This window comes from Seriola aureovittata, chromosome 7, assembly GCF_021018895.1.
Source record: "Seriola aureovittata isolate HTS-2021-v1 ecotype China chromosome 7, ASM2101889v1, whole genome shotgun sequence".
NCBI classification, from domain to species: domain Eukaryota; kingdom Metazoa; phylum Chordata; class Actinopteri; order Carangiformes; family Carangidae; genus Seriola; species Seriola aureovittata.
The window spans coordinates 26,069,150-26,097,098 of record NC_079370.1 but is presented as its reverse complement, the minus strand read 5'-3'; the positions used below and the strand labels follow the sequence as shown (position 1 = coordinate 26,097,098).

Sequence of the window (27,949 nt, the reverse complement as noted above, 5' to 3'; positions counted from 1 at the left end):
GCTCTTTCTGGACTTCATAGTAATGATGACACTGAGACTTGTCTTTATTAGATTTCTTTATTCAATTCACCTTATGATGACAAACAACTGAAATGAAAGAGGGTACACTGACAGAGATTCTTCAACTTAAAGACCAGGATCGGGATCAGCTGCTCAGAACAGTCTGAGGAGACCTACAGTATCTAATTCAATCCACAAAACTGTGAAGAGGAGTCAAAGCTCTGGATCTGAACAGTAACAACAACTACATCCACCACAGGGTTGAATCATCAGCCGTCAGCTGGCCCGGACTCTCCAGACGGCATCTCAGTGTTCTTGTGTTGGAACTTAGCTCAAAAATTTTTTTGCAACCAAAACCTGGAATCATATACAGAGTTGACACAGTATTCAAAGTGCTATTTTGTTCCCAAGCCTGAGATTCTTTTAAAATACAAAGGAGAGGAGAGGAAACAGCTGTGGTCCGTGATGTGGCTTTTACATTTGAAGCCATTCCTTTATCATTGGCACTTTCACATCTGTGTAAGAAAAAAGACAACGTCCCTGTCATCTCCAATAAATAAAACTGACCAATAAACACAGTCTGAACTCTATGTACAGTGAGGACACGCTCAGTCCTCTTTCCCTTTCTTTAAATAGAACAAAACATTACTTTATAAAAATATGAATTAAAGGGGAAGGAATGATTGAACCTTTCCTTAAGAGAGGAGAGCGTCAGGTTTGTAGAAGAAGAAACTATTGCACTTTCATCCCATTCTACAGAGACACTAATGGGTTTTACAATCAGCAGAGGAAAGAGCAGTGACTCCTGAATACTTCCCCCAAACCTGACACACAGGTCAGCTGCTTCCTGTTTGTTCTCCTGAACGTCACTGCTGTTAGTCAGAGCCTCAGAGACACAACAGTAGGGGAGTCATGTCTGAAGCTCCGTGATCAGAACCTGTATGATGGGCTTCAGAACCTGCATGTGAGCAAGCCGACTTGTTAGACTTTTTTTGTGCAGGCCCATTCACCAACTCTTAACACACCGTTTGTGATTAGGCCCATTTCTTTAGTATTGACACACTTTCCCTGTGTACCTGCTGATCTTTCCACCTGACTCCAAACCTTGGGTAGAGGAACCAAGAAGACTGAGTGGGAGGTGAGACCTGAAGCTGAAGCTGTGAGAGGACGTGTCCTCTGAAGAGATTAGATTGTCTGAGTCCACAAAACCACATGGGTTCAGCTGAGGTCAGTTCTTTCACCTGCCCAGGTGTCTGAGGGTCAGTGCATAGACCATCACCTTCCACCAACTTCCCGTGTAAACACATCAGAACACGTGGAACCCTGTGCACATCTGCTGTACGTGTCCATGTTGGAATATGTGACCAAGCAAACAGAGACTAAAGAGACACACAGGTGAGAGAGAGACCTCATCTCTACCTGGTATAAACATGAGATCTGTGTCTGGATCATTGAAAACATATGTTAATACACTGGATCTGTCTCAGCCAGGTGTGTATAACATCTGTATAGTTTGGCCCCAGTCAACCCAACCCAGTTGAGAGGTCACCTGACCCTCACTGTGCCTCTTCATGCTGTCTGTAGCCGGTAAACAGCAACAGGTCACATCTTCACTTGTCCATGAAGGAAACATGACAGCACAGTGGGTGGACAGCGGTGTCAGAGCACAACTGAAAACTACCGTCTGTGTAGGGATCTGACCAACAGGCAGAGATGGAATAAATATCAATTCATTCCAGGTGTAAATTCAAAGGCCTCATCATCAGGTGCAGCTCACACGTTAACACCTGGTGGAAACAACATGGAGAAGCTGAGAAAAGTTCGACTTCCTGTTTATGAACTTTTTTGTCGCTGTCGTCATTTTATATCATGAAATAAACAAGTTAATCATTTTACTTCAAATTCTGCTGTTTTCTTCTTTTCCATCATCATCATCATCATCATCATAATCATCATCATCATCATCATAATTCAGTGAAAGAAAACTCCAGATCATTACAGCGTCAGTCCTTCAGTGCGTTTCTAACACTGTACAACACCAAGTTCATCTCTGAGGTCATGTGTCACAGTGACGTCACTGACATGAGTCCGATGGGTGAAGAAACAGGAGCAGTCAGACGATCAGCGCGAGTGCAGAGTTTATCCAGATGAACTTAAACATTTTATTTTGAAAGTGAGCGGATCCGACACAGCAGAAACAAACAGGAAGTGGGTCTGTAAACTGTGATGGATGTTTAACAGACGGCAACGGTTTACTCTTCTTCTTCTCTGTCTGATCGCCTGACTGCTCGCGTCTCTGGACCCGTCTCACCCTGTTCCCGGATCTCATCACAAGTTTATGACCAGAGAACGTACAAACTTAACCCCCAGCTGTAATAAACTGGAATGATCCTCTCACAGCAGCGTGGGGGGACTGGTGGACTGTCCCTTGTCTGTAGAGGATCCCAGCTGGGACAGGCACTTCCATCAGTCCACTGTCAGTGTGAAATAATATTCCTGCCATGTGTCAGTGTCCCGCTCCTCCAACCGACAGTGTGGACATCTGTTGTCCTCTGTTGGTTCAACACAGCATCTAGAGGCCAGCGGTGTAGAGTGCTGTACCAGGTCCAGGAGCAGAGGGACAGATCTGATCTGTCCCCAGATCAGGATCAAGGAGAACCAAGAGCCTGATGGTTGAAAAATACACTATAGGCGATGCACATACTCTTACACACACCAGGACCACACACAGGCAGCAGCAGGTGGCAGATCACTGTATCATCACACTCTGATTGGTCCACGTCCGCATCCTCTTCCCCGTCGGAGACAGAGACCTGAACTCAGATCAGTCCGTCAGACTCAGTACATGGAAGTATTCTGTAAACCGGCAGCGTCCAGAATTTAAAAGACACGTGGTGTTAATGTGCTGAGGAGATGGGTGTGTGTGTGTGTGTGTGTGTGTATGTGTGTGTGTGTGTGTGTGTGTGTGTTTGTGTCTGTGTGTGTGTGTGAGAGATCAGTGTTGGAAAGAGATAAAGCCCATCATTGTATTTAAATTACATCACTTTGAATTCAAAAGTTTATGTTCAATGATTTTATCATTTTAATTTTATAATTAGGAAATTGTGTTTAAAGTTTTGTTTGAGTCAAGACCAGAGGTTGATTTCTCATTCTCATTATTATTGCTCTCTCTCTCTCTCTCTGTCTCTCTCTCTCAATTCAATCCAACAGGCTTTACTGGCATGACATTTTCAATGTATTACTAAAGCACAATTACAATCATTAAATAGAATTAAATGATCAAACCCACCCTGAGTCTGGTTCTGCTCGAGGTTTCTGCCTCTTTTTCTCTCCACTGTCGCCAAGTGTTTGCTCGAGAGCTGGGTCTAGACCTGCTCTGTTTGAAAAGTGAGAAACTTCGGTTGTGATTTTGGAGAACACTCTGTTTCACATCATTAGAGCGTGAACACATGCTGCAGACTCCCAACTTCTCCCGTTACTAATGAAACTCCTGCTTAATCACTCTCAGTTTCAGGTCACTATCACTCCAGTGAGCAGGTTATACGTTTGATTAGTCTGTTAATTAGCAGGATGTCTCAGGCTTTAATTACATTTAGTGTCATGGTGCCAATAAACAAGTGATTCATTAAGTGAAAATCCAGGAGTTTTCCTCATCACTGCACATGAATGAAAACGTGGTTGTGTAGACTGGACTGTGACGACACCTGAGCCTGACTCGTTACCTCATACGCTCTAATTATTCCAGTTTGATCTTGGATCATGTGTCTGGAACTTCTGTTTTTTATTTATTTCATTTTCAGTGAATTCAAATTCAGATGATCCAGATTTTGAATTCTTGGTTCAACTTGAACATGTCGTTCAAACTCTCCTGGCTCTTATATCTTTCCGTTGACATGGACACGTGTGTGTGTGTGTGTGTGTGTGTGTGTGTGTGTGTGTGTGTGTGTAGTGTGTCAGTGGTGTGTAGTTTGAACTGTAAACATTGTGTGAAGCTCAGGTCAGGTTCAGTTCTCTGCCCCCCTCCCCCTGCAGTGATCACTCAGGTGGGCAGTGTGTGTGTGTGGGGGCGTGGCCTCTAGCTGTCCACCACCTGGTGAGGCAGAGTGACGGAGGAGCCGTTGATGAAGGAGCCCTGTTTGTCTCTTCCCTTCAGAAAGTAGGTGAGCAGCTCCCCCTTCCCCTTCACAAAGATCGGCCCCCGCCTCACGAAGCGAAAACCGTACTCCTTCAGGATGTTGTAGCAGTCCTCCACCACCTGGGGGCAAAACACACACACACACACATTAAAGCGAGTGTAAATTTGTGTAAACAGTGGGAGTGATCCAGTAAACCCAGTGCTGCACCTGGATGTTCCCCATCACCCCTGTGGACTCCATGCGACTGGCCACATTCACAGTGTTGCCCCAGATGTCGTAGTGGGGTTTCCGGGCACCGATCACTCCGGCTAAGACTCCGCCCTTATTCAGACCTGAGGGAGAGAGGACACAGGTGACAGGTGAGTTCAGACCTGTGAGAACCTGAGGAGAATCTCCTGCCAGTGATGGTGACGTCTCCCTCGGCACAGTTACACCTGGAGCTGCGGCTGTAATACAGAACGCAGGAGGACAAGCAGGACAACAGTGTGCAATGTTACACTTTTATGTCCTCTTGGCTTTTGACATTTTTACACTTCAATTGCTCTTTCTGTCCTGTCCACTGTTCTACTGTTTTTGTCAAATGAGAAATGAAAAACTGAATCAGCAAAAACCAAAATTGGACTGATATTTGAATTGGATTTTCTTGCTTTTTGTTTGGAAACAAAAAACTAATAGACCACTTGAATTCCTTTTTCGTTTAGAATTAAAAATCAAATAAAACCATATGAATTCTGTCTTTATTCAAACAAAATAATGATAAAAGGAATCATTTCATTTTTTGATTCTGACACTAAAAATGTTTTTTCCATTTTGGAAGACATTGTTAGTGTCAGTAGATCTGCCCTTTCTGGAGGCGCCCGGTTGCTCACCTGGTAGAGCGAGTACCATAAAGGCTAAGTCCTAACCACAACAACCCAGGGTCAAATCCGACCTGTGGCGCTCTCTCTCTCTCTCTCTCTCTCTCTCTCTCTCTCTCTCTCTCTCTCTCTCTCTCTCTCTCTCTCTCTCTCTCTCTCTCTCTCTCTCTCTCTCTCTCTCTCTCTCTCTCTCTCTCTCTCTCTCTCTCTCTCTCTCCTTGCTGCAGACAATGAGAATAGAGTGAATGTATCAATAATTTTCTTATTATATATTTTCTTATTATATTATTTATTTATTTGAAGCACTTCAAGTCTTATTAGTAGATCGCTATGTCAATAATACCCAGATGACTTAGATATGATTTTGTTTATTGTTTTTTTTTTTTGTGTGTGTTTATTCTTTATGTGCATTTCTTGTGTTCAAGAAAAAAAAAGTCATCCCATTCAAAATTATGGCCAGTTTGCCACTGGGTTACAGGTTTTTCACAATAAATGAAAAGAAATGTTCTCCACGTGTTTTTTTTCTCACTGTACGGAAAACATACTGAACTGTGAATTAAAAACTGAGGTATGTACCGAAATGTGAGTTCTGCGTGCCGTGACACCCCTGTTAAAAAGGAGACTGTGATAAACCAATGGTAGGAACTTTCATGTTGGTGCTGAACCACATCGTGTGCTCGTCTCTCTGATTGTGCGCTAAAAGATCCACAACCATGGGACAACTGGAGAATCAAAATGGAGAGCTGCTTTCAGTTCAGTTGTTATCATCAAAATAAAAACTGCCCTGACACTTGACAGTACAACAGCACACACACACACACACACACACAACACACACACACACACACACACACACACACACACACACACACACACACACACACACACACACATACCAATGCGCAGCATGAAGTTGTTGAACGACTGGTAGTTGATGTTCATGAGTGTGACCTTCATGGCCAGAGCGAAGTCCGCCAGGTCCGCCAGGTGCTGCCAGCGCTCCCTGTCCGACTGCTCCTCCTTCTGTCAGACACGGACCAATCAGAAACCACCATCAGCACAACTCGCACATCATCGTCAGCGACTGTGTCATGACATCACTCAGTCATGTTGCTTTAATCAGAGACACACACTGAAGTCCAGAGAGGTCACATGACCCAGCTCACCTTCATGCAGGTGTAGCCATTGCTGACATCTGGGGTGACACCTGACGCTGCCATGTAGGTGCTGCCGATGGTCTTGATTTTAGTGATGCAGCGGAACTGAGGCTCATCCAGCAGCTGACACGGACACAGGTCAAAGGTCAAGGACATGAGGTCAAACACTTCAAACACTTCAAACACACACACACACACACACACACACACACACACACACACAGGACAACACTTACACTGTCAAAGTCAGAGATGATCTCGTTGAGGAAGCGCAGACACTCAATGCCTCCGTTGTTGATGCTCTCCTCTGTGTAGAAGTCAGAGAAGTTGGGGATCGAGGCGAACATGACTCCGATCTCGTCGTAGGACTGACTGTACAACTCCTGCAGGAGGTCACAGGAACAACAGGGTCAGAGCCTTTGAGGAAATGTGGAACCTGCATGTTCCTGAAATCTGCAGCGTGATCCTCTAAGACACGACTATGAGCAGAATACTACATCATGACTTCTTCAACCTGATGACATGAACTCTGCAATAAACCATAAGTGTTTCTTCTCCACACACAGGGGGAAGCAGGGACTGATGTGGGTCTCACCTCGTCCCTCTTCTTGGATCCCAGGAAGTGTCGGGCCACGTGTTCAGGCAGCATGTTGGTCACCAGCGCTTCGTTCCAGCGCCTCATCTCGTACACCTTCTCCTTCTGCTCATGGACCTCGATCTTCCACAGGAACAGGGTGCGGGCGAGCTTCTCCACCTTCAGACAGGGACCAGTGTTAATGCAATGATGTTAATGACAAACAGCTCCACTCAGACTCTGTTTCTGGAAACACTTTCAAAAGAGCAGTTTTTACATGAACTAATCATTAAAAATACCAAAGCAAATGACAAATATAAACTAATCAACATGTCCACAGTGGAGGACGTGTCTCATTCATGTGGAGAGTGGACACTATGCCAGGACAATATGTCGGCCTCCCATGTAATGATGATCAATACGATCAATCAGACTGTATCACAGCTGTCATCTACAATGAAGACTCATTGTTTAGCAGCATGTCTAACAATTAACAATTTTTAACAATTCCATTCCCTCATTTTTAAAATGCCTTTTGAAATAGTTTTTCAAATTCTATTATTTATTCATGAATTAATAAATGTATTTATAAATGGTATAAATGGACTGTTTTATGCTGTTTTTGTAAATCACTTTTTATATCTTAAGTATTGATTGATGGATTAATTGTTCATTAATAAATTCTTTTTACAATTCTTATTTTTTATGTCTATTAAAATATGAAATTAAGGAAATACTTTTCTGCTCCTCCACAGGAGTTTAGATATTACACTGAAAATAACTGAAATAAAATATATAAATAAAACAGACTTGATGCTAAATTAATACTCTAATCGTCATCATCACCACCATCATCATCATCATCATCACCACAGCTGCCAGTTCAGAGGAGAGTTACAGTAGATTTGTCTGATTTTCATTGGTGTATCTGGTCACAGCTGCTTCTCCATCACTGTCTGCTACAGAGTCTTTCTGCAGGTCTGTGTCATCTTCATCATCCTCCTCTGTTACACTGTTACATCACATCACCTCAGATATCTCTGTGACTGTCGCACCACCTCCTGACATATAAATCAGAATCTCAGTAAGAGTCAATCAGCTCTGCAGTATCAAAACCATGTTGAATGAGGGGCCTTCATGTGCTGCTTTCATCATGTTTGGCCTGTTCATTTTAGTGAAACTACTGACATTTGGTTTTGTGCTGGGTTGATGTTTATAGCTGTGAGGTTCCTCTGTTACTTTTACACTGTATACTGTGTGTGAGTTGCCATAGCAACCTACAACACGATTGATTGATCATTGATTTTGTTTGTATGTCCACTGTCCTGTCATCATAAAAATCACTGAGGAGCTTTAGTTGTTATCTGATGTTTTCTGAGACAGGAGATCATGTGATCCTTCAGAGACACAGAGGAAACAGGAAGCTGCTGTGATGTCATGTTCAGGCAGCACCAGTACAACACTGCTAACCGTGCTAACTGCTAACGAGCAGCGGACACCGAACACGAGAACTTACATGTCGGGAGAAGTAATAGAAGCTGACCATCATAATGAAGATCATGATGGTCATGGTGAATTTGGAGGGAACCAGGTACGACCTGCAGAGAAAAACGTGTGTGTTATCAAACACATGAAGACAGGAAACTAAGACCTGGTCCAGATGTGTGAGCTCACACCAGCTCTGTTACAGCAGCTTCCTCCTGGCCTCACCTGTAGTCCTGGAAACGGGCCATGTCGTAGCGGTCGAAGATGTCCCTCCAGCTGTAGATGTTCACGATGCCGGTGGCCACGGTGATGAGCAGCATCAGTGTGAGCTTGACCATGTGACTGACCTGGACCAGCATGGTGGTAGCCATCAGAGCAAGCACAGCAATGTAGCTGTAATATTTGGGGTTGCCCAGGCAACCGTCAGGGCCGGACCGAGTGGAGGAGGAGGAGGAGGAGGAAGAGGAGGGAGCCACAGTGGTGCTACCTGAGTCTGGGACTCGAGGGAGACAACTCAGCTGGACAGAGGAGAGACACGAAGTCCGGAGATCAGGATCATCATTAACATTATTTCTAAAACTGGACTCTCAGATCCACGTCCTGTCTCAGGACTCTGAGGACTTTCTGTCCAGGTTCCTGGATCTGGGTCCAGCTACCAGCTGATAGAATAAACACAGGCTGTAAGAGAGAGCAGAGAGCAGCTCACCATGTCCATGATGTCGGCCATGGTGAGGATGAAGATGGCCGCCATGGCCCAGGTGTTCCGGGCCCAGCGGGTGTGGTCGATCCAGGTGGAGAACGACACCAGCTTCTTGGGAAAGACCTGATACACAAACACAGTCCAGTCAGTAAACAGACCAGTACAAGCCTGTAAACCAGAGCCCAGACCATTCAGTCTGACGCTGTGTATACAGGGATGAGGTTCACATTCAAATCCATTTATCAGAGCAGATGTCTCTCTCTCGCCCTCTCTCTGGAGTTGTTGAGGTTCTACTTGTAGGTGTTGCACACACTTGGGTGGAATAACCCTTAAAAGTACATGTAGGACTAAAAAAAAGGATTTTAGTTAGAATAAACCTTTATGGCAGCTTTTGCGATTTAGGGTCCCAGGAATGCGGTGTTGAAACTGCAGCCTCCAGTACTGCAGGAACATACCATTGGGGTACAGGTTTTAGGGTTGGGGGTTAGCACCTAAATGGAATGCAGCCATTACTTGTATTGTTACTAACACCTGTACTTCTCCTGCTCTGACATGTGGCTGCTAACACTGTACAGTGATCACACTCGCACACATGTGCCTGTGAGAGTGGAAACGTTACTGCAGGCTGATGACACTGTGATATCTGATGTGATATTGATGTCGACAGTGAGTGTGCATCTTCTCAGAGCATGTGACTGACTGACTGTGACAGCAGCAGTCGATACCGTCCTGCCCGCTGCATCAATACATCTGACTTTCCATGAGGTGGAATCAACAGAACCGCTCCCACCCCCCCTCCCACACACACACACACACACACACACACACACCAGCACTTTATCCCCCTGCTCTGTCACATGTCCGTGTCCACATGTTCAATGTTTTTGGAAATGTTCACGTGTTTGATATGAACACAAAAAACAAAGAAGACATCCCCTCCTCTATCAGAGTCCACTGGAGTCTTCAAGGTTGAGATTACACATAAAGGATTTTAAAGGAATAGTTAAATATATCAATAATAACATATTATTTAACCAGAGTTTGTTTCTTTTACACGGTGAATTCATCACTGAGCTGTAGGTGTTTCCTCCTGCCTCCAGTCTTTGTTCTAATTGAACATATTTGTGTTATATTCACATTCACAATTCTTATAATATTTCTTTCCCATTTTTATCGTAAATATTTTATTGAAACAATTTTCTATTTATATTTAAACTACCTTACCTGCAGAACTTGTTTTTGCTTTATCTTTCTTTATATTTTTTCTTAATATGTTTATTGTTATGCACCAAAACACCAAAGCAAATTCCTCATATGTGAAAACCTGATTCTGATTCTGCTAGGCTGACCACATCCCGACTCCAGCTCTGCACTGAACACACACCGACAGACACTGTCCCAGCACATTGAAAACATGTTTCTCTGAGGACACGAGCTCATGACCAGTCAGTCAGTCAGTCAGTCAGTCAGTCAGTCAGTTCTCTAACGCTGACCTGTGTTTGGCCTTAAAGTTCTAATCTGTAACTTTTCCACATTAAAATGTCTAAAAAGCACTAGACCTGTGTTCTATATGTTGAGTTGTGTTTTTACATTATCCCAAATGTTTCCATCAATTCTCAAACCAGAGAAATCTGTGATTTTAATTATGGCAACGGTACATGTCCTTTGGTCGCCTGTCAATGACATCATATCTTCTATGATCATGTGTCAGTGTGTTTGTCTGACAGAAGCTCAACATTGACTTTTATTTAGTTTTAAGCCACATACACTTTTTACACCTTGGTGGTTTTCAGCTCTATATTTGACCCAGATGAAGGATTTTAGTCGTCGGACGTCTGGATCTGAAGTTTTCAGAGAAACAAGCTGAGGAAATGTTAGACAGCTCAGCTCCAACTCTTCCCTGAGTCTCTGTCCTCCGTACAGCGTCGCTCGAACACTGACTTTAAATGTGAAACTGCTTTATTCAGTGTTTTTAATGGTTAGAATCACTGAAACACTGACACTGAAGAAATCCAAACCAGGAAGAGCTTAAGACAACTCCCATGATCCCACGCTATTTCACAGCATCACCCAATGCCATCTTTTCTTATTGTTTTTATTGAGAGACCCCTAGAGGCAGAAGTTGCAGACTGTGAGTCTCCTGGTCCCCAAAAGAAACCAGACAGACTGACCTGACAGTTGTTGGCAGTCGCCACATCTGGAGAAGCTGGTGCTAACTTGCTACCAGGAAGCAGCAGGTAGTGAAAACACGACACAACCGTCAGATGTAAAAGGGATAAAACGTGCTGTGACTCACTCTGGGGAAAATGGCGGCCAGAGAGCAGATGGTCAGGATGAGCAGCAGGACTTCTCCCACTGCAAAGGTGATGTAGTTTGCAATCAGCCTGTTCCACAGCACATGAACACACAGCCAGACGGTGAGAGAAGTAAACAGTGGTTAAGAAGTCCAGACTAACATATGTCACACAGAACAACATGTTAGTGAGTTGGGTTGTGATAGCTATACAAACTGAAGTGAGGGATAAATGTCTGAGATCTAGACAGAGAAGTGTGGGGAGGTTTGTTCTGGTGTCGTGGACTGACCAGGGGTCTATGAGCGCCTCCATGGCTGCAGTGAAGAGCAGGACCACACAGGAGCAGCAGAAGGCCGCTCCGCTCTGCTTCTCCTTCTCCACGGAGTAACGAGTCTCCAGGTCCGGATCCACAAACCTCAGGGAGAGCCTGTTGGTGTGTTTCCCCTTCAAACTGACGACACAAGAAAACCTCAGCTGTTACATCAGATGGAAAAGACTGGTATGACATCATCTATAGTTTACCTGACATTATAATATTATAGTAAAACACTGTGACACCACTGTGCTGTGCACTGTGTGAAAACTGTGACATTGATTTGTTTTCATTCTTCACTTTGTACTTTTTTTTTGGGCTCCGACTAAAACCTGACCTTTGCACCAGCATCAAAAGTAGTGAGACTGGGGTCGAGTGTCTTGTCAGATTCATCCTGATCCAGGATCAGGAGGCGGAGCAAGTTGCTCCTCATGGTTAGACTTGAGCCCGGCATGCGAAGGTGTGTGAGGGTGTGTGGAACTGCACTAAGACGGTTTAAGTCCTGTTTCTCACTTACGCCTGCACCGTCTCTCTCTCCAGCAGAGCCTCGTTCAGCAGTTTGTTGAGCTCCTGCTCGTTCTCCTGAGCATCGATCACTCTCTCCGCCAGGTCCCGCAGCCGCAGCCGTCTCCGCGGGTTAGGGAAGGACGGATTCACCACCTGAAGACCAACAAACAAACCGTTCCGTGTCTGTGTCTAAGATTAAGTAAGTCCCTTGGTCTGTCAGTCACCTGCACCTAACCTCCTCTGAACCTCATCATCTTTAAATGAAACTTGATGTTGTTGATGCTGTGAGGTGGAGACCTGGTGTTTAAAGCTACTATTGATCCACATTAATGGAAAGACTGACAGGGTGAGCTGTCAGCAGCTGCTACTGCTACTGGTTAACTACACAAACTCATGTATTAGAGTTGAAACATGTGAAGATCTACTTCTAATCTGCAAAGAACTTCACTCCTGTAAATGCGGGTGTGACCAGGCTCTAAGACTCATCAGTGTTAATTTAGATTCTGAGGGTCCATCCAGTGGGACCACACCCCTCTTTGCTGTGAGTGAGGACCTCAGTGGTTACCCTGGTGTCCAGCTCGTCTGGCTCCTCCGGCGTGGTGCAGGCTGTGTTAGCGCTGCCGTTACACTCTGTGGTGTTGATCAGCAGCGGAGAGTTTCCATTGGACGAGGTCACAGACAGCTTCTGATGAGAGACGGGAAAACAGGAAGTGATCAGTGTAACAAGCTGACAGACTGTCCTCTCATGAACACGTTTATTTTCAAATCATATTCAATAAATGAAGTTATTCAAATGTTTCATGGTGTGGCTGAACCTCAGACAAACGTTTGAATATCTAAATATCTGCTGTACAGGTGTGTTGCAGGTGTGTCGTAGGTGTGCTGCAGGTGTGACTCACTACACCGTTGATGCCATTCTTTCCCACAGGCCCTTTAGGGACGACCACCAGGTAGGTGTCGATGCCTCTCTCCCTCAGGTAGTCACAGCGGTCGCCTCCGTTCCCAGGCTCCACGTCAAACTCTCCATGAAGACACTCCATCGTGCTCTGAGAGATGTGGACGCGACTGGTCCAACAGAGGGTCACATCGGGTTATTGATCTATCAGCAGGTTATTGATCTATCAGCAGGTTACTGATCTCATAACATAACCATCTTAACAGGTGGTTTAATGTTGCTGCACTCAGTCAGAGTCCCATTAATGAGTCTGAGTATTTCACTGAATGAATCACAGAGCAGAGGAGCCGTCTGCTGTTTCTCTTGTCCTATAGTAAATGCATGTCACATGACAAGACAATGACATGTGGTTGAAAGCTTTGGAAAACATTTGAGCTTGAGCTTTAATAATGATTTGATTCACTACAAATCATTGTGTTTTGGAGATATTTAGTTAAACTGTGTCTCTTACAGTGATGACCCCACAGAGACTTCGTCCCCAGCTGCTCTCAGCTCCACTGATCCTTCCTCTGTTAGCTCAGGTTTGTGACGTTTGAAACCCTGAATCTGTTTTTATGAGACTGTCATTGGTTCACTGCAGTTCAAGGTGGAAACACTCAGTCATGGTGTTGATGATTATTTCACTCATATGTCTGTATTATATAAAAACGTTAACCAGTCTAAAGTTAAACACTTTATTTTTATTAGAGGGGGTTTTAACTCCTACAATAATAAAGTTGTCTCTAAATTATTATTTCTCTAAAGTTTTCATTCAACTGGTCAACCATAACCCAGTCCACATGTTGAACGGTAAAGTGGTGGAACCAGGTTCAGTTAAACCAAAATAGAGAGCAGGTCAATATTCTATATTCACGTGACCATGGGATAAAACTGTAAAACCAGTTTACAGACTAACCCTAACCCTAACAGTGGACTGAAATAACTTTATTTAAACCCCTGTTGGGAGTTGAGGTCTGGTCTTACCCTGGGATCCCTCCAGCCTCCATCTTGTTGGCCACAGTGACGTCGGTGGACCAGACGTCGTACTGCCAGCGTTTCTGACCCAGCACTCCTCCCAGCACGGTGCCGCTGTGAACTCCCACCCTCATGTCCACGTCGGTCTGGGTTTTCTCTCTGACGTACCTGAGGAGGTTCACAGGGAAACACAAGGACACCGTCACACGCTCAGTCTAATCAAACTGCCGCATCACAACCAATGTGATCTCCATGACCTCTCACTGCCAACCACCGTTCAACGCTTTATTTCATAGCTGAGCCAATAAGTGTCCATCAGAGGATCGATCCCTCTCTATGACCTACAGACTAACACGCTGCACCACAGCGGAGCTGACACGGTCCAGACCCTGGTCCTGGTACTCACGAGATGGCCTCCACCATGGCCAGGCCCATCATGATGGAGCAGGCGGCGTGGTCCTCCCTGTAGTCCGGCAGGCCGCAGATGCAGTAGTAGCAGTCTCCCAGGATCTTGATCCTCAGCTGGTGATATTTCTGATGGGAAGACAAGGCTCAGTCACAGACATGTAGAGAGACCAGACTGGGATCTGAATCTCCTCCGTCAGTCTCTTCAGCAGGCACAGTAAATGGAGGAGTGAGATTTGAATGGACTGTTTACTGACCTGACATTCATGACATTCACATTCATGTCAAGTCTGTAAAAGCCTAAAAGCGGTGACCTCTGACCTCCAAAGTCACTGGTCCTTTATATACACTGATCTGATCTGACATTAGTTTGAATAATTGGTAAAATCACAGTGTGAGGCCCAGCTACAGCGTCCTCTTATAATAACAACAACAATATTAATAATAATCATAATTTAATAATAATAACAATTTGTTACATTTATGAATGGCTTATAACTATTTTATTAGTAAGCTTGTAAATCATTTATAAGCTGTTATAACACATTAGATAAAAAGGGCAACTGTGATTGAACTGAGATTGCTCTGTTGTAAAAATCTCAATATAAACAAAGATCATTCATTCATTCATTTCTTCATTAAGGCCATAAATGTCTGTTTGGTGTTTATGTCTGTGATCAGTGTAAAGCTTAATGTTTTTTCATCAGTTATTGTACTAATATTTGTGAAACACTGAAGACGACTGTCACTCTGTCTTCAGCAGGACACGACCTCTCAGCTGATCACACACATATAGATCATGTGGGAATGATGCAGACATCATGCTCCTCACATTGTCTTGAGCGAATCACAACTTGTTAATCAGAATATTTTATCAGAATCAAACATGAATATCTCTGGGCTTCAGTCTACAGTCTGGACTTGAGCAGCAGGGGCTTATGGGAAGTTGTGCAGTCATTCATGGGAATAAGAACCCATCCAGCAACAGACCGGACCATGAACACCAGCTTCATCACCTCTGTCTGGCTCATCTCATCATTCTCTTCTTATGTAACTGTGACTTTGTCTAATTGTTTTAAACTGTCAGAAATCATTCAGATGACAGAGTCTCCACACTCATCAGAATGACAGATCATTTTCCTGCAACCTGACGTAACATCATGTTAATTCATGTCTGTATATAACAACTGGACCATGTCAGAGTCGGATGATGGTTGTGAGGTAACGGAGAGAGAACTCACTGCGGCCAGTTTGTCGAAGCGAGCGAACAGCTCGTTGAGCAGTTTGACCAGCTCCTGAGCGCTGCAGGACGACGACAGCTGGGTGAAGCCCACGATGTCTGCAAACAGAATACTGACACACACACACACACACACACACACACACAACACACACACACAGATCAAAACCTGTTCCAGTGTTCATGTGGCCATCTCACAGCTGTTTTAAAACAAGTGTTGAAAATGTGTGAACTGGTCCTTTAAGTCCCTGAAACATCTCTGCACCAGCTTCTTGTGACTCATTGATCCACAGCAGCCTCATGTTCAGGTCGCTGTGTCGACGTGTCGCTTCCTGTACCAGTACAGAATCGCTTCCTGTCTATCTCCACAGCTGACTGACACCAGAACAGAAACATGCGTTGGGTTCAGCTAACTCTATGTAACTCATTGGGCTCTTGCTTGAGCAAGTGTCTTTGCTTTGGACTGATGCAGTTGTCATTTTCCCGTCCAGCGCCCACGTTGTTTAAATAGCAAACACACACGCACACTGCTATCTTCAGTCTGTCTATCAGTGGAAAGTGATTGACCTACAAAAATCTGGTCTGAAGTCAGCGCTGCAGTATTTTCACTGTCAAGAGAGTGATGTGTGTCAACATGCACGGGCACACAGAGCTCATACACTCTGCCTGGTACACACAAGCAGAGTGAGCGGAAGATGTGCTTAGATGTTGAGATGTCAGGTGGAACATTACAGCACAGCCTCAGAAGGTCGGAGCCTCTTTGTGTCATGTTGTGTAACGCTGTCATGTGTCATGACGTCTCTTGGACGAGACTCTGCAGAGAAGTGTTCTTTCTTACAACCTAAATCCTCCGCAGTGTTTCCACGTTCATCACCTCAATTTGTCACCACAGTTTCATAACGAACCGAAGATTTATTCACACTTCTCATCATATCACATCAAATAATTCTAATGTTGTGCCGTTGCTGCACTGTAGAGCTGTGAGCAGAGCGTTGATTCGCTCAGCCATTATTTACCCCTCAGAGTCACAGAGCTGCTGCCTTTGTCAGGACCGGTCTATCTGGTCAGGACTGGACTCACTGGTCAGTCACAATATGTGATCAAATGACCACAAATACAGTCTAACTCTAGAGAATGGGAGATGGCACTGTGATTGGTTTATTGGATGTTAGGCCCAAAACACTCCCATGATAAATTAAGAGATTAAGTACAACCCTTCTGAACCATGTGCCTGGAGCAGCGACCGTTTTTCCACTGTTAAAATAGCAAAAGTGACGTGGACACGCCCTGGATGCACTTACGCCTTCAGACCAAGCGCTTTGGATCCTTAAAATACAGCCCATTGAGTTTTGATTGAATGTTTTCTCTCACACACACACACACACACACACACACACACACACACACACACACACACACACACACACACACACACACACACACACACACACACTAACCTGACTGCTGAGCAAACACGCTACAAGCAAACTTGTTGTGGCGGTAAAACAGGTGAGACAGACAGACAGACAGACAGACAGACAGACAGACAGAGGGAGCAGGTTACCTGACGTTTTCATGTCTGTACATGTACATGGTGTTGAACTGCTGCATCTCTTTCTGACTGGGCTCCTTCTTCATGTCCTGCAACATCTCGTCCGCAATGTGCTTGGGGAGGATGGAGAGCAGCAGACGCTCCTGTGGAGGACACACACACACACAGGGACCCAGACTTCATTACAGATCTGGGGCCAGTTTCACAAAGATATTTCAGACTGGTGTGTTGTGTTGGTCCAGTCTTAATGTTGCTCATGGATCAGTCCAATGTTAGAGTGTTTCACAAAAATAAAGACTGACTCATTTTAAGCCAAAAACATTAGACACCTTACCCCCAGGCCAATGTTACCATTCAATCCCTTCAAATGTGGCACAAACATTAACTTGGTTTAAAGGACAAATTGATTAGATTTTGGTGGCCAAAGGTCAAAGGTCACAGTGACCTCAGAAAACACTTGTCACTATGACAAAATTTGTCACAAATGGTTGATATTTTATATGACTGGATAAACAGGGATGTAACCTGAAAGTAGTCTGAGTGCAGGAGACATACAACCACGAGGAGGTGATATTAGTTTACCTGTTGCACATGATTACACAGCGATGGCAACAGGAAATGATGCTGCTTCCTGGTCACCTGACCAGAAAACAGCTGCTAAGACTAAAATATAGAAACGATTATAACAGAAGAGACACAGACCAGAGTTAGATTAGGAGTGAATACATAAATCATTAAAAATTTTCTTTACTACAGCATGAAGGTGTGAACAGCCATCTGTGTTTACAGAAGCTGAACATATACACACACATGCGCGCACACACGCACAAACACACACGCACACAACCACGCGCGTGCACACACACGTGCACGCACACGTGCACGCGCGCGCACACACACACACACACACACACACACACACACACACACACACACACACACACACAGGGTTCGTGGAGAGGGGGTGGGGCCGAGGGGGCAGCATGACAGCTTTCAATATTCTTATCAAAAACCTGAAAGAGAGGCAACAAACGCTGAGCGGGTTGGCTCTGTGATTACAGCTGACACTGTCTCAGGGGGCCGGTTGCCATGGTAACCAGCAGCCACCGGATGCTCCTTGATTGGTTGACGGCCCTCGTCTCCCAGCAGCTCGTGCTTCTCCATTAGTATTCTGGGAGTTTCTTCCACTCATGGTTTTATCAGTGCTCTTGTTGTCTCACAACACCTCTCTCTCTCTCTCTCTCGCTTTTTCCTCTGGTCTTTCACTTGCTCTCTGTGGTATAAACCATCTGTTCCATAAATAGCAGTGATGGAGAAAACCCAGAGGCCACAGATGTGATGTGAGGAGGGAGTTGACTGCTGACACAGTACCAGCTCTCTCTCTCTCACATACACACACACACACACACACACACACACACACACACACACACACACACACACACACACACACACACACACACACACACACACACACCTCCAGACCAGCCTGTTCATGTTAGTTTTTTGTTAGCTTCATCTATTTCTCTTAGCTAGTGCTACGGTCAGTGTAACTGACTGAATCTAACATGATGATGTTTTGCAGGTTGCTAACCAGTTATTCGCTAATTTGTCATCTGAGAAACTCTAGTAGTAGCACTAACACTGACATTTATTTTAATTGCAAACGTTTGCTAGCCTAGCATTAGCTTACAGTGTTTCCAGTTTGGGCCAGTCTTACTTTCAACATCTGGCAAATACATCTGCTCATTTATCAGTTTGGTCAAAGGAAATCGAAGGTAAACAAGTCAAGTTTGTAAACCATCTCACCGTTCTCGCACAGGATTTATTCAGAGACATTGAAGTGGTCAAGGCTTCCCACACTCAGTGTGACATCAGAGGAAAATGGCCACCATGAATATGGTTTATGCAAAAACAAACTGGACTTGATGACTGGACATAACACCTGACTGGCTGAAACACGCTGTTCCCATGTCCGTCTATTGTTTGGTTTCAAGGTCCGAGTCACCATGTCATCCAGGTGTAAGAGTTTGGGCTCCGACTGATTTAAATCAATCTTCATTTAATTAATCTGTTATCAATTCATAAAATCCTGATATCAATCTTTTAACAGTTGCCTTTTACAGTCTCCTGTGGATGTGTGGAGCTGTGACCCTGACCCTTCAAACCCAAACAGATCTGGTCACATGACAGACAAAAACATGGCAAAGGTCCGTAGCTCCACTGAGGGTGCAGGTCTGAAGGCAGAGATGTGGTTGGATTTCAGATTTTAAAACTATGAAGACAAATATTATCGAATACTGGGCAATATATTAAGGAGGCTGAGGGGAAATTTATTCAGCATAAGATAATACATAGATTTTATTGTACTCCTTCTAAGCTTCACAGGATGCGTTTACTGACCAATGATTTATGCTGGAAGTGGCAGACAGAAATAGGAATATTTTTTCATGCAATTTGGGAGTATAAACTTGTTTATCCATTTGGGGAAAAAATACTGGAATACATAGGAGGTGGGTGGGCTTGATGACACCTGTATCGCCAAGACTTTGCTTACTGGGGGACCAAACAGAATTTCCCTTTATATCAAAATGAGACTTTACAGTGATGAGGGTAGGGGTCATCATGGCTGCCTGAGTGATCCTCAGATTATGGAAAAGTACTTCACCTCCAGATCTTAAAATGGAGTCTATGCAGGAGATAGTATCATATAAACATATGTTAGCTAAAGTTAATGATAAAGGTAAGAACTCTAAGAGGCCTTGGGATGGGTGTCTTTGCTCACAGTATGAGTAAGACACTGTGATCTGCTTGTACTACTTTAATCGCTAAATGCTTATTCTGGTTGTTTTAAATATGTACATTTACCATGGGCCTTTGAATATCTCATTACCAAAGATGATAATAGTGCCTGTGAAGACAGTGAAGAGCTGCACAAAAGCAAAGCTATACGTAAGATGTGAAGAAGAAGAAGCTGTGTGTACCTGTTGGTTCACACTGTAGCTTGTGCACAGGGGTATGTTAGCATATTACATAACACACATTACTGACCTACTTCTTGAGATGTGTCTAAACTGTTGGTCTCATTAAATTGAGAGTGCATTAATGTAACATGAACATTTGTAATAATGCACCAGGTTAGAGGATCAGTAGTGATACTGTGTTCTGACTCTGGACACATGCCGTAAGGTTCATTCACACACATAGACACCAGAAGGTTTGACCTCTGACCTGTTGCTGGCTCTGCTCCTCTAGGTTGAGTTTGACCTCCAGTGACTGCCTCGCCTCCAGGAAGGCCTTCCGATGCTTCCTGTCAGCCATGTAGTACGACATGACGCCCACGGTGATCGCACACACGTAGATCACGATGTTGGCCAGCAGCTAGAGGCAACAAGAAATCAGCAGGCAGAGCTCCATGTTAAATGAATACTCAGTGTAATAAGTGGACACAGCAAAAGTTTTGAGGATGGAAACTTTCCCACAAAGTTTCATACAGAGAACTAAAGACTTTACTCTGCTAAACACACACTCCTATGTCCAGACTTGTTGTGGTGCTTTTAATGACATCACTATGACCCACTCTCTGTCATACTGTGGTAAATATCTTGGCTGCACTGTTTGTCTCAGAAGACCATGAAAAAAGTATCTGCTTTTATGATTAATTTAGTTTTAGAAATTCAGAATTTTATCTGACTAGAAATGGAGGACTCTATCTGAACCTGAGGAAGAACAGGATCCAGTGTAAGGTTTTTAGATGAAGCTTGAAACATTGTGGAACTAGCACCTGGATAATTTACAGACACACACCAGGGTTTGTTTTCACTATTATACACTATTATTGTATTTTATGGAATGCCATCTAAATCAATATTAAATAAATACATAATAAATACAGCTATGAAATAAATCCTGAAGTACATAAATTAGGTAATAAATGTAAGAATATATAAATAAATGTAAATATAACTATATAAGCAAGTCAATAAATATATAAATAACTTTATAAATTAATAAATTAATATGTGAATAAATAAATCGTTTTTTTCAATATTAAGAAATTACAATTTTTATTTATTATTTATTTATTTTATTTTTATTTAATATTTTATTCCAGATTTATATATTTTTGGAGACATAAAATAAAAAATAGAAATGAAAAGAGCTGGGAAATAAATGTGGACTGTGGAAATAAAAGTCTCCAGAAATAAATAAATGTGGAATATAAAATAAAAGTACCATGAAATACATAAAAAGGTCATTAAAAAAAAAGCTCTTTATTTATGTATTCATTTATTTATTTTCTCATTTGTTAAGCTATTTATTTATTTATTTATATATTTACTAATTCATTTATAAGCTATTTATTTATTTATTTACTCATTTATAAATTTCTATTTACTTTTATTTATATATTTCTACATGTATTCACTAATTTACTTATGTCACTTACTTATGTTTATTTCATAGCTATATTTATTTATTTATTTAATATTGATTTAGATGGCATTCCATATTTATTGTGTTTTTCACTCATAGACCTGGTGATCTGAGCACATGGATCTGAGCAACAGTTTACAAATCAGAGGGCACAGATTCTGAATCTGAGAGCACAGCAGGTTTCTAAACCCACAGTGTAAACATTTACATATGGATCTTTTGCTTCCCCACTGGCCCCTGGAGGTCATTTGTGTGAAGTTGTTTGGATGATGCGCTCAAGAAATCTGCAGGCTGGATTAACACAGACCAAGAGAAGCACATTTAGAACAAGCACTGAACGAGTATTTTAGAAAACAGAACAGAATATTTTTCATACTCTCTTTTCTTTTTTCTATGCTTAACCTGGAAATGACTAAAATTAAATTCCATACTTTTCCATACAGTTTAGGAAGCATGAATTCCTCTGAGCGATTTATGTGGAAAGAATGTGATCCAGAAAACTCAGTGAAAACACACAGAATGAGGTTAATACCAAGTATCCGCCTGCTGCTGCAGCTCACATGTAGCTGGACCTTAACCCTCATCATGGAGCTGATTCCTGCACTGTGCAACAGTGTTTCCCAGTGTTCAACTATCCCATCGTAGTCTTTGTGCAGCTGTAGCAGCTGCTGTATATCAACTCCTTCATAAAAAGGGAAATACCGGAGAGGTCAAAGTTCACGAGTTGAGTCCATAAACCATGAGAACAGAACAGTCCTTAAATCACATCCATCCCATAAACCACCTGTGCACTGAGATTATCTGATGCATTTAGACAAACTCTGGTTCTCAGACTCCTGAAACTACAAATACCGTTTCTTTTCTCAATTTAGGGGGAAAGTGAAGAGAAACATCTGTTGAGACTAAACATTTTGACTCTAGATGTGTCACCTTCTATCAAACAGCCTCTTAAGTTGTAATAAAAAAAATTAAAAAAATAATATTTTTAATAATATAATAATAATAAAATAATAAAAGTTGTCCAGTGCTGCAGTGACAGCTGTAAACTGTCTGAAATCTTAAAGACGTCTCTGATGAAAATCATGTTTTGAAACTTGTTAACATCCATGTTTTTTATGTTTTTTATATAATACAGACATTTGATGAGTGAAATAATCATCAGCACCATGACTGAGTGTTTCCACCTTGAACTGCAGTGAACCAATGACAGTCTCATAAACACAGATTCAGGGTTTCATACGTCACAAACCTCAGGAACCAATCCTGTCAACCTGTGAGGACAGGGGGCGGGGCTAAATAAATCTGAAACCTCATCAGTACAGAGAGAGAGAGTTAGCATTAGCACAACCACTAACACTGTGTCAGCCACTGCCAGTTACAAGCTAACAAACAACATAAAAAAATAAAAGATGCTAACTACGCTAACCGCTCTGATCCGTCTGCTAGTCTCTGGTTCTGGTCTCAGACTCCTCATCTGAGTCTGGGTCTGACTGAGGCTCAAACATGAGGCTGAGTGTCTCTGATGTTTCCTCCTCTGACCATCATGATACTCTCTGCTGCTTCACCTGTCCACCTGGAGCCAGCAGCGTTTTTTTCCCACTTTTTATGTGTGAAAATCATGTTAAACAAAATATGAATATATGATAGCAGCTGATTTTTAGAGATTTGAAAACATGTCTGGAGGAGCTTTAACACTGTACACAGGGGCCACTGCTCACTGGGTAACAGTGTGTGAGGGCTCAGTGAGTCTCAATTTTCTACAGCTGCTGTTTCTCTCTCTGCTCAGTGTTAACATGTATCCAGGTTTACAGACCACGATCAGTGTTAATCCTCATCATCAGACAGTGAGTGGTTGTTTCCACAGCTTCACAGATCGTTGTTCTACATTTTTCTTAATGTGAAGAAAGTTAAAGGTTCGATCCTTAAGTTTTCTCTGCTTCTGGGGCAGGTGGAGGTGATTGACCGGAGCATCAGTCATTGTTGTGTTCGCAATACAGAAGTCTTCCTCTCTATCTCTTCAAATGAGTACAAGAAGAAGAAGAAGAAGAAGAAGTGGAAGAAGAAGAAGGATCCTTTATATACCATATATGGTATTTTAAAACTCCATCCCCCAAGTATACACAAAACTACTCCAGCTGTTGGAGGGAATGTGTGGAAAATTACGCTGATTATGCACATATTTTTTATACATGTAAAAAACATGCACCACGAAAAATAAAATATCCTTTTAGGAATACGCCCCAAAAGCCTGCAAAAGGAGGAATTATATTTGTTTTGGATTATGAGAATTACAGCTCTTAAGCAAATAACAAAGGGCTGGAAAACGTGGGAACCTCCCAGGGTAAACAACTGGTTAGAAACAGTGGAAGATATAAATAATATGTAAAAGGGAACTTACAAAGTCAATAATAATGAAAAGAAGCTGGGAAAAAGATGGGCCCTCTTCAAATTGACTAATTATACTTGATAAAAATGCCAATGAAACATCAGACAGATCATGTTTGAGATGATTTAAGTTGTATACATGAAACAGTAACATAAAACCAAGCTAAAATGAAATATTAAAGCCTTTTATCTGTTAAATACATTTATTTATTTAAGTACTTGTATAAGTAATTGATTGTATTTGTACATGGGTACTTGATCGTATACACACACATATGTATATATATATATATATATATATATATATATATATACACACACATATGGTATGGAGATACAAATCATGATCAGTAACAACTACACCGTCGCTCACCCTATTGCTTTATGTGTGCACTGTGTTCTGGGTTGAGGTGAGGAAAATAACAGTTTTAAGGTTAAAAAGTTTGTGTCAAAATGTTTAAATAACAAGAAATGTAGAATGTTTCATTGACATTAACTGAAAATAAAAAATAATAAAGAATAATAAAAAAAACAAACAAAATTAGTTCCTGTTTCGAAGAATATCTGATAATGATCATTAGATTTTAAAATATAACACTGATGAAGCATCACCTGTTTCACTACAGTCCAGCTTTTCTCTGTTGTGAACTTTCAGTCAAAGCCTCAGTGAAGCAGTGAACTACAGACAGTTAGAACGGCTCAGAGCTTGTACAACACCTTCAGCTCAGTGCATGGGAATGAGCTTGTTTGTTTCCTTACAGCAGAAGTGGTTGATTTGCTTATGTACACATGGTGTTAGTGCAGGGAGGTAAAAGGTGAACATGAAGCTATGAGACCATTGAGTAGAATAGAAATAAACACCGAACATCAGATCCGGTCCTCAGTCGTGTGGCTGGGACCTCGGTCTCATCAGGCTCAGCTTGAGCTGGAGAAAATCTCTTTAAACCATTTACAGTGTCTCATGTACAGAGTCGAGAAGAAACAGACATCTGCCGTTATTCATTTATAAAGCTCTTGTGTTAAGGCTTCCAAACTCCCTCACATCTCCTCCCTCATTTGAATCCAGTATCCACACAACACAATCCAGAAACACTCAACCCTCGACATCACTCATGTTCGCACTAATGTTGGCAGAACATTTCTCTTGGACACTTTCAATCTTTATTATTTGATGTATTTTATGATTATTGCAAATGTTTTTGTTGATTCTTTGCTCATTAGTTTCTTGTATCGTGTAGTTCTGGTGTTGTTGATTGTCTCTTGTGACTGCTTTCTGTTCTCAGGTCTCTCTTGGAAAAGAGATTATAATCTCAATGAGACAGAAAATGAATAAATAAATAAATACATAATTAGAACAACAAAAGTATTTTGATAATACCAAATGAAATGTGTCCAGAGAAGAGCATAAAGAAGCACAGAGAGCTTTGAATGTCAGATTACAAATGACTGATTCTTGGATCAGATTTTAATCATTATTTTCCAGTTTGATATCGTCTCTTATTAGAGCTGCTTGTGTTTAGATCAGATGTAACATTTGGTTTCTGTTGTTAAACATCTTTATATTTATTTTTTCAGCTGCTGTTTCCAGGGTGACGAATCAAACTGTCTGGATAAAATTTGGTCAGGATGGATGATGGTCAGTATCATGGTTAAAAGCTCCAGAACTTGTAAGTAAGCGGACTTGAGTCGAGGTTGATTTGTCAGAAGTGCTGTTTTAATATCAGCACCAAAGCTCAGTCTGTAGCCCTGAATGTGGCCGTTAGAAACCCCGAGAATGCAGCTCACACACAGGTAAGTAAATGCATGTCAGGACCACCCCATCTCCCTGCTCACCTGTCTGCCAAGCGCAGCCCCCTGGACCTCCTCCTGCTGATGCTGGGCGATGGTGACGCCCAGAACCAAAGTGTGGACCCCGCAGGACACAGTGGTGATGAGCACGATGGGGGTCAGCCTCAGAGGCAGAGTCAGGAAAAAGGAGAAGCTGAAGAAGGCCTGCCAACCCACGGTGTCGCTGGCCTGGTGGAAGCGAGCATAGTTCAGACCCAGGTAGCAGAATATCTGCGCCGCTATGAGCACCCACAGGGCGTAGGGCACCACCCGTCTGGAGATGCGGTCTGGCAGCAGGCCGAAGCGGCACAGCAGGTAGAGGATAATATCTGCAGCCAGTCCCACTGAGGCCACTAGGACAGACGCCAGCTTGTCAGTGGTGTAGACCACGGCACACATGATGATGATGTAGCTGTCGAAGAGGGCGGCGAACACGACCAGCACCAGCAAGGTCTCGTGTCTCTGCCGCCTGAAGTAGGTCTGGTACAGGTTCTCCAGAGACTCGGGCGCGAAGGTGAGGCGCATGAACCGCGGCAGACAGAGGCAGCATCCCGAGCTCCGCACCGTGACCTCATGTGTCCGCCCCACCGCCTGCCCGGGGTCTGAGGGCAGCGTCACGGAGCAGTCCGCCGAATACTCTGCCGAGTACTCGGGCTCGGAGAAGGCTCGGTTCCGGGGCATGGTGGAGTCGGAGCGTTTGTTTCCTGTCCTCTCCACTATGAAGAAGTGTTAAAGCTGTTTGTCCCGCAGGAGGCAGACCTCACTCTCAGGTGTGCATCACCTGCTGCTCGCTCTTCTGCTCAGTAACCGCCGTCGTCCCCCTGAGAGCCGACATGAATCACAGCAGAGTGTTGATTGTCTGGACCCGTGCTCCGCAGACACGTCCTCTTACATAGCTGCGTCCCTCACTGCTGTCATTGACTCAGTCGTGTCACAGATCGAGCACGCCTACTCTCCGTCAGCGGCGTGAGAACGTGCACTTTTTAACTTCCTCGTTCAGCTTCACAGACGGGACTGCTGCACCAGCTCCTCTCCACCTGCGCGCTCCACACCTGTGAACCATGTCACTGGATCAGCTGGGTTTCTGTGTGTGTGACTTCCTGCGTCTCTGTCACTCCTCGGGGTTGGGCAGCATGTTGAATGTTGGCCTTCCATGGTCCCGCCTCACATGGCCTGAATACAGAGGAACAGATGAGGAAAAGAAAGACCATGGCTGAATCTCTCACCACACACACAAACAGCAGCACCTGATGATCAGGTACAGCTCATTCCCTGAGCCCTGCAGCTGGATCACACCACATCCAGCTGTTTATCACAGCCTCTCTCTTCCTGCCACCGTCACTACACCATTTCATTGGGAGAGACTCCGGCCTACATCCCAACACCAAACACCAAACATCGGGGTTTTTCCACTAAATTTTCCCTTGCATCCTTTTCTTTACCTTCATCAAAACATCCGCTGACAATGGAACAAATTCAGGCCTAACACTTACAGCTGGTGTTTTCATATTTATGCCGAATAGAAAAATGTCTCCTAAGCTTTGTTAAAACCGTCAGTGATGTGTTGTGATGTTTGGTCTGAGCCGATGAAACAAGGCGGCGGTAAACTGCCACATTTGTCTTCGGAGTGTGTCACACCGGGGCCGGGCTCTGAGCTGAGGGCCTACCGAGCTACATGTTGCGCTCAGTCACACACAGTGAAAACACTGAGACGTTAACACAGTGACATACGGGATCAAACCTGTGTAAACAGCTGCTTCAGCCGCTCCAACCGTTAACATGTAAATCTGACTGCATATGGTTCTCGGTCCAGTTCCAGAGTCCGCTGTCTCACGTCCATCCAGCTGCTCTGCTGGACGCTGACATTTTGTCCCTGGTACTTCAACTGTTTTGGAAACCATGAAGATGATCCAGACTGATGCAGACGCTTACCTTCAGTCAGAGCCAGATTTCCCTCTCCTCCGGGCGGCAGCGTTGTTCGCTCAGACCGGCGTGAGGACGGGGGGGGGGGGGGCACCGGGCCGCCGGAAGCAGCTTCAGCCTGGAGGAACTGATGAAGATGGCTCAGAGAAACGGGGCCGACATATCCACAGACCCCCACTCCTGTCTCTGTTGGTCCTGGGTGTTTTCCGCAGAAGACACGGAACAGTCACCGTGAAGCTGCACAAAGT

General features: G+C 43.5%; 1 protein-coding gene across 2 annotated transcripts; it reads right to left on the bottom strand.

Moving 5' to 3' along the window:
* Positions 1-38: 38 nt before the first annotated feature.
* On the bottom strand, positions 39-27,903 carry adcy3a (adenylate cyclase 3a). Of its 2 annotated transcripts, none has more exons than XM_056381732.1 (21): positions 27,711-27,903; positions 25,785-26,951; positions 20,361-20,510; positions 17,142-17,272; positions 15,579-15,690; positions 14,339-14,466; positions 13,942-14,100; positions 12,923-13,088; positions 12,589-12,708; positions 12,034-12,176; positions 11,493-11,654; positions 11,206-11,293; positions 8,916-9,032; positions 8,435-8,727; positions 8,241-8,322; positions 6,746-6,904; positions 6,387-6,533; positions 6,160-6,273; positions 5,890-6,016; positions 4,344-4,468; positions 39-4,255 (listed from the first exon to the last, which is right to left on the bottom strand). In XM_056381732.1, exons 2-21 carry the CDS (start codon positions 26,457-26,459, stop codon positions 4,076-4,078), a joined length of 3,378 nt encoding a protein of 1,125 aa, XP_056237707.1. In that variant the 5' UTR covers positions 26,460-26,951; positions 27,711-27,903; the 3' UTR covers positions 39-4,075. The 2 variants fall into 2 exon arrangements, with proteins under 2 accessions (XP_056237707.1, XP_056237709.1); XM_056381734.1 differs by lacking the exon at positions 27,711-27,903 and adding an exon at positions 27,520-27,692.
* Positions 27,904-27,949: the final 46 nt, after the last annotated feature.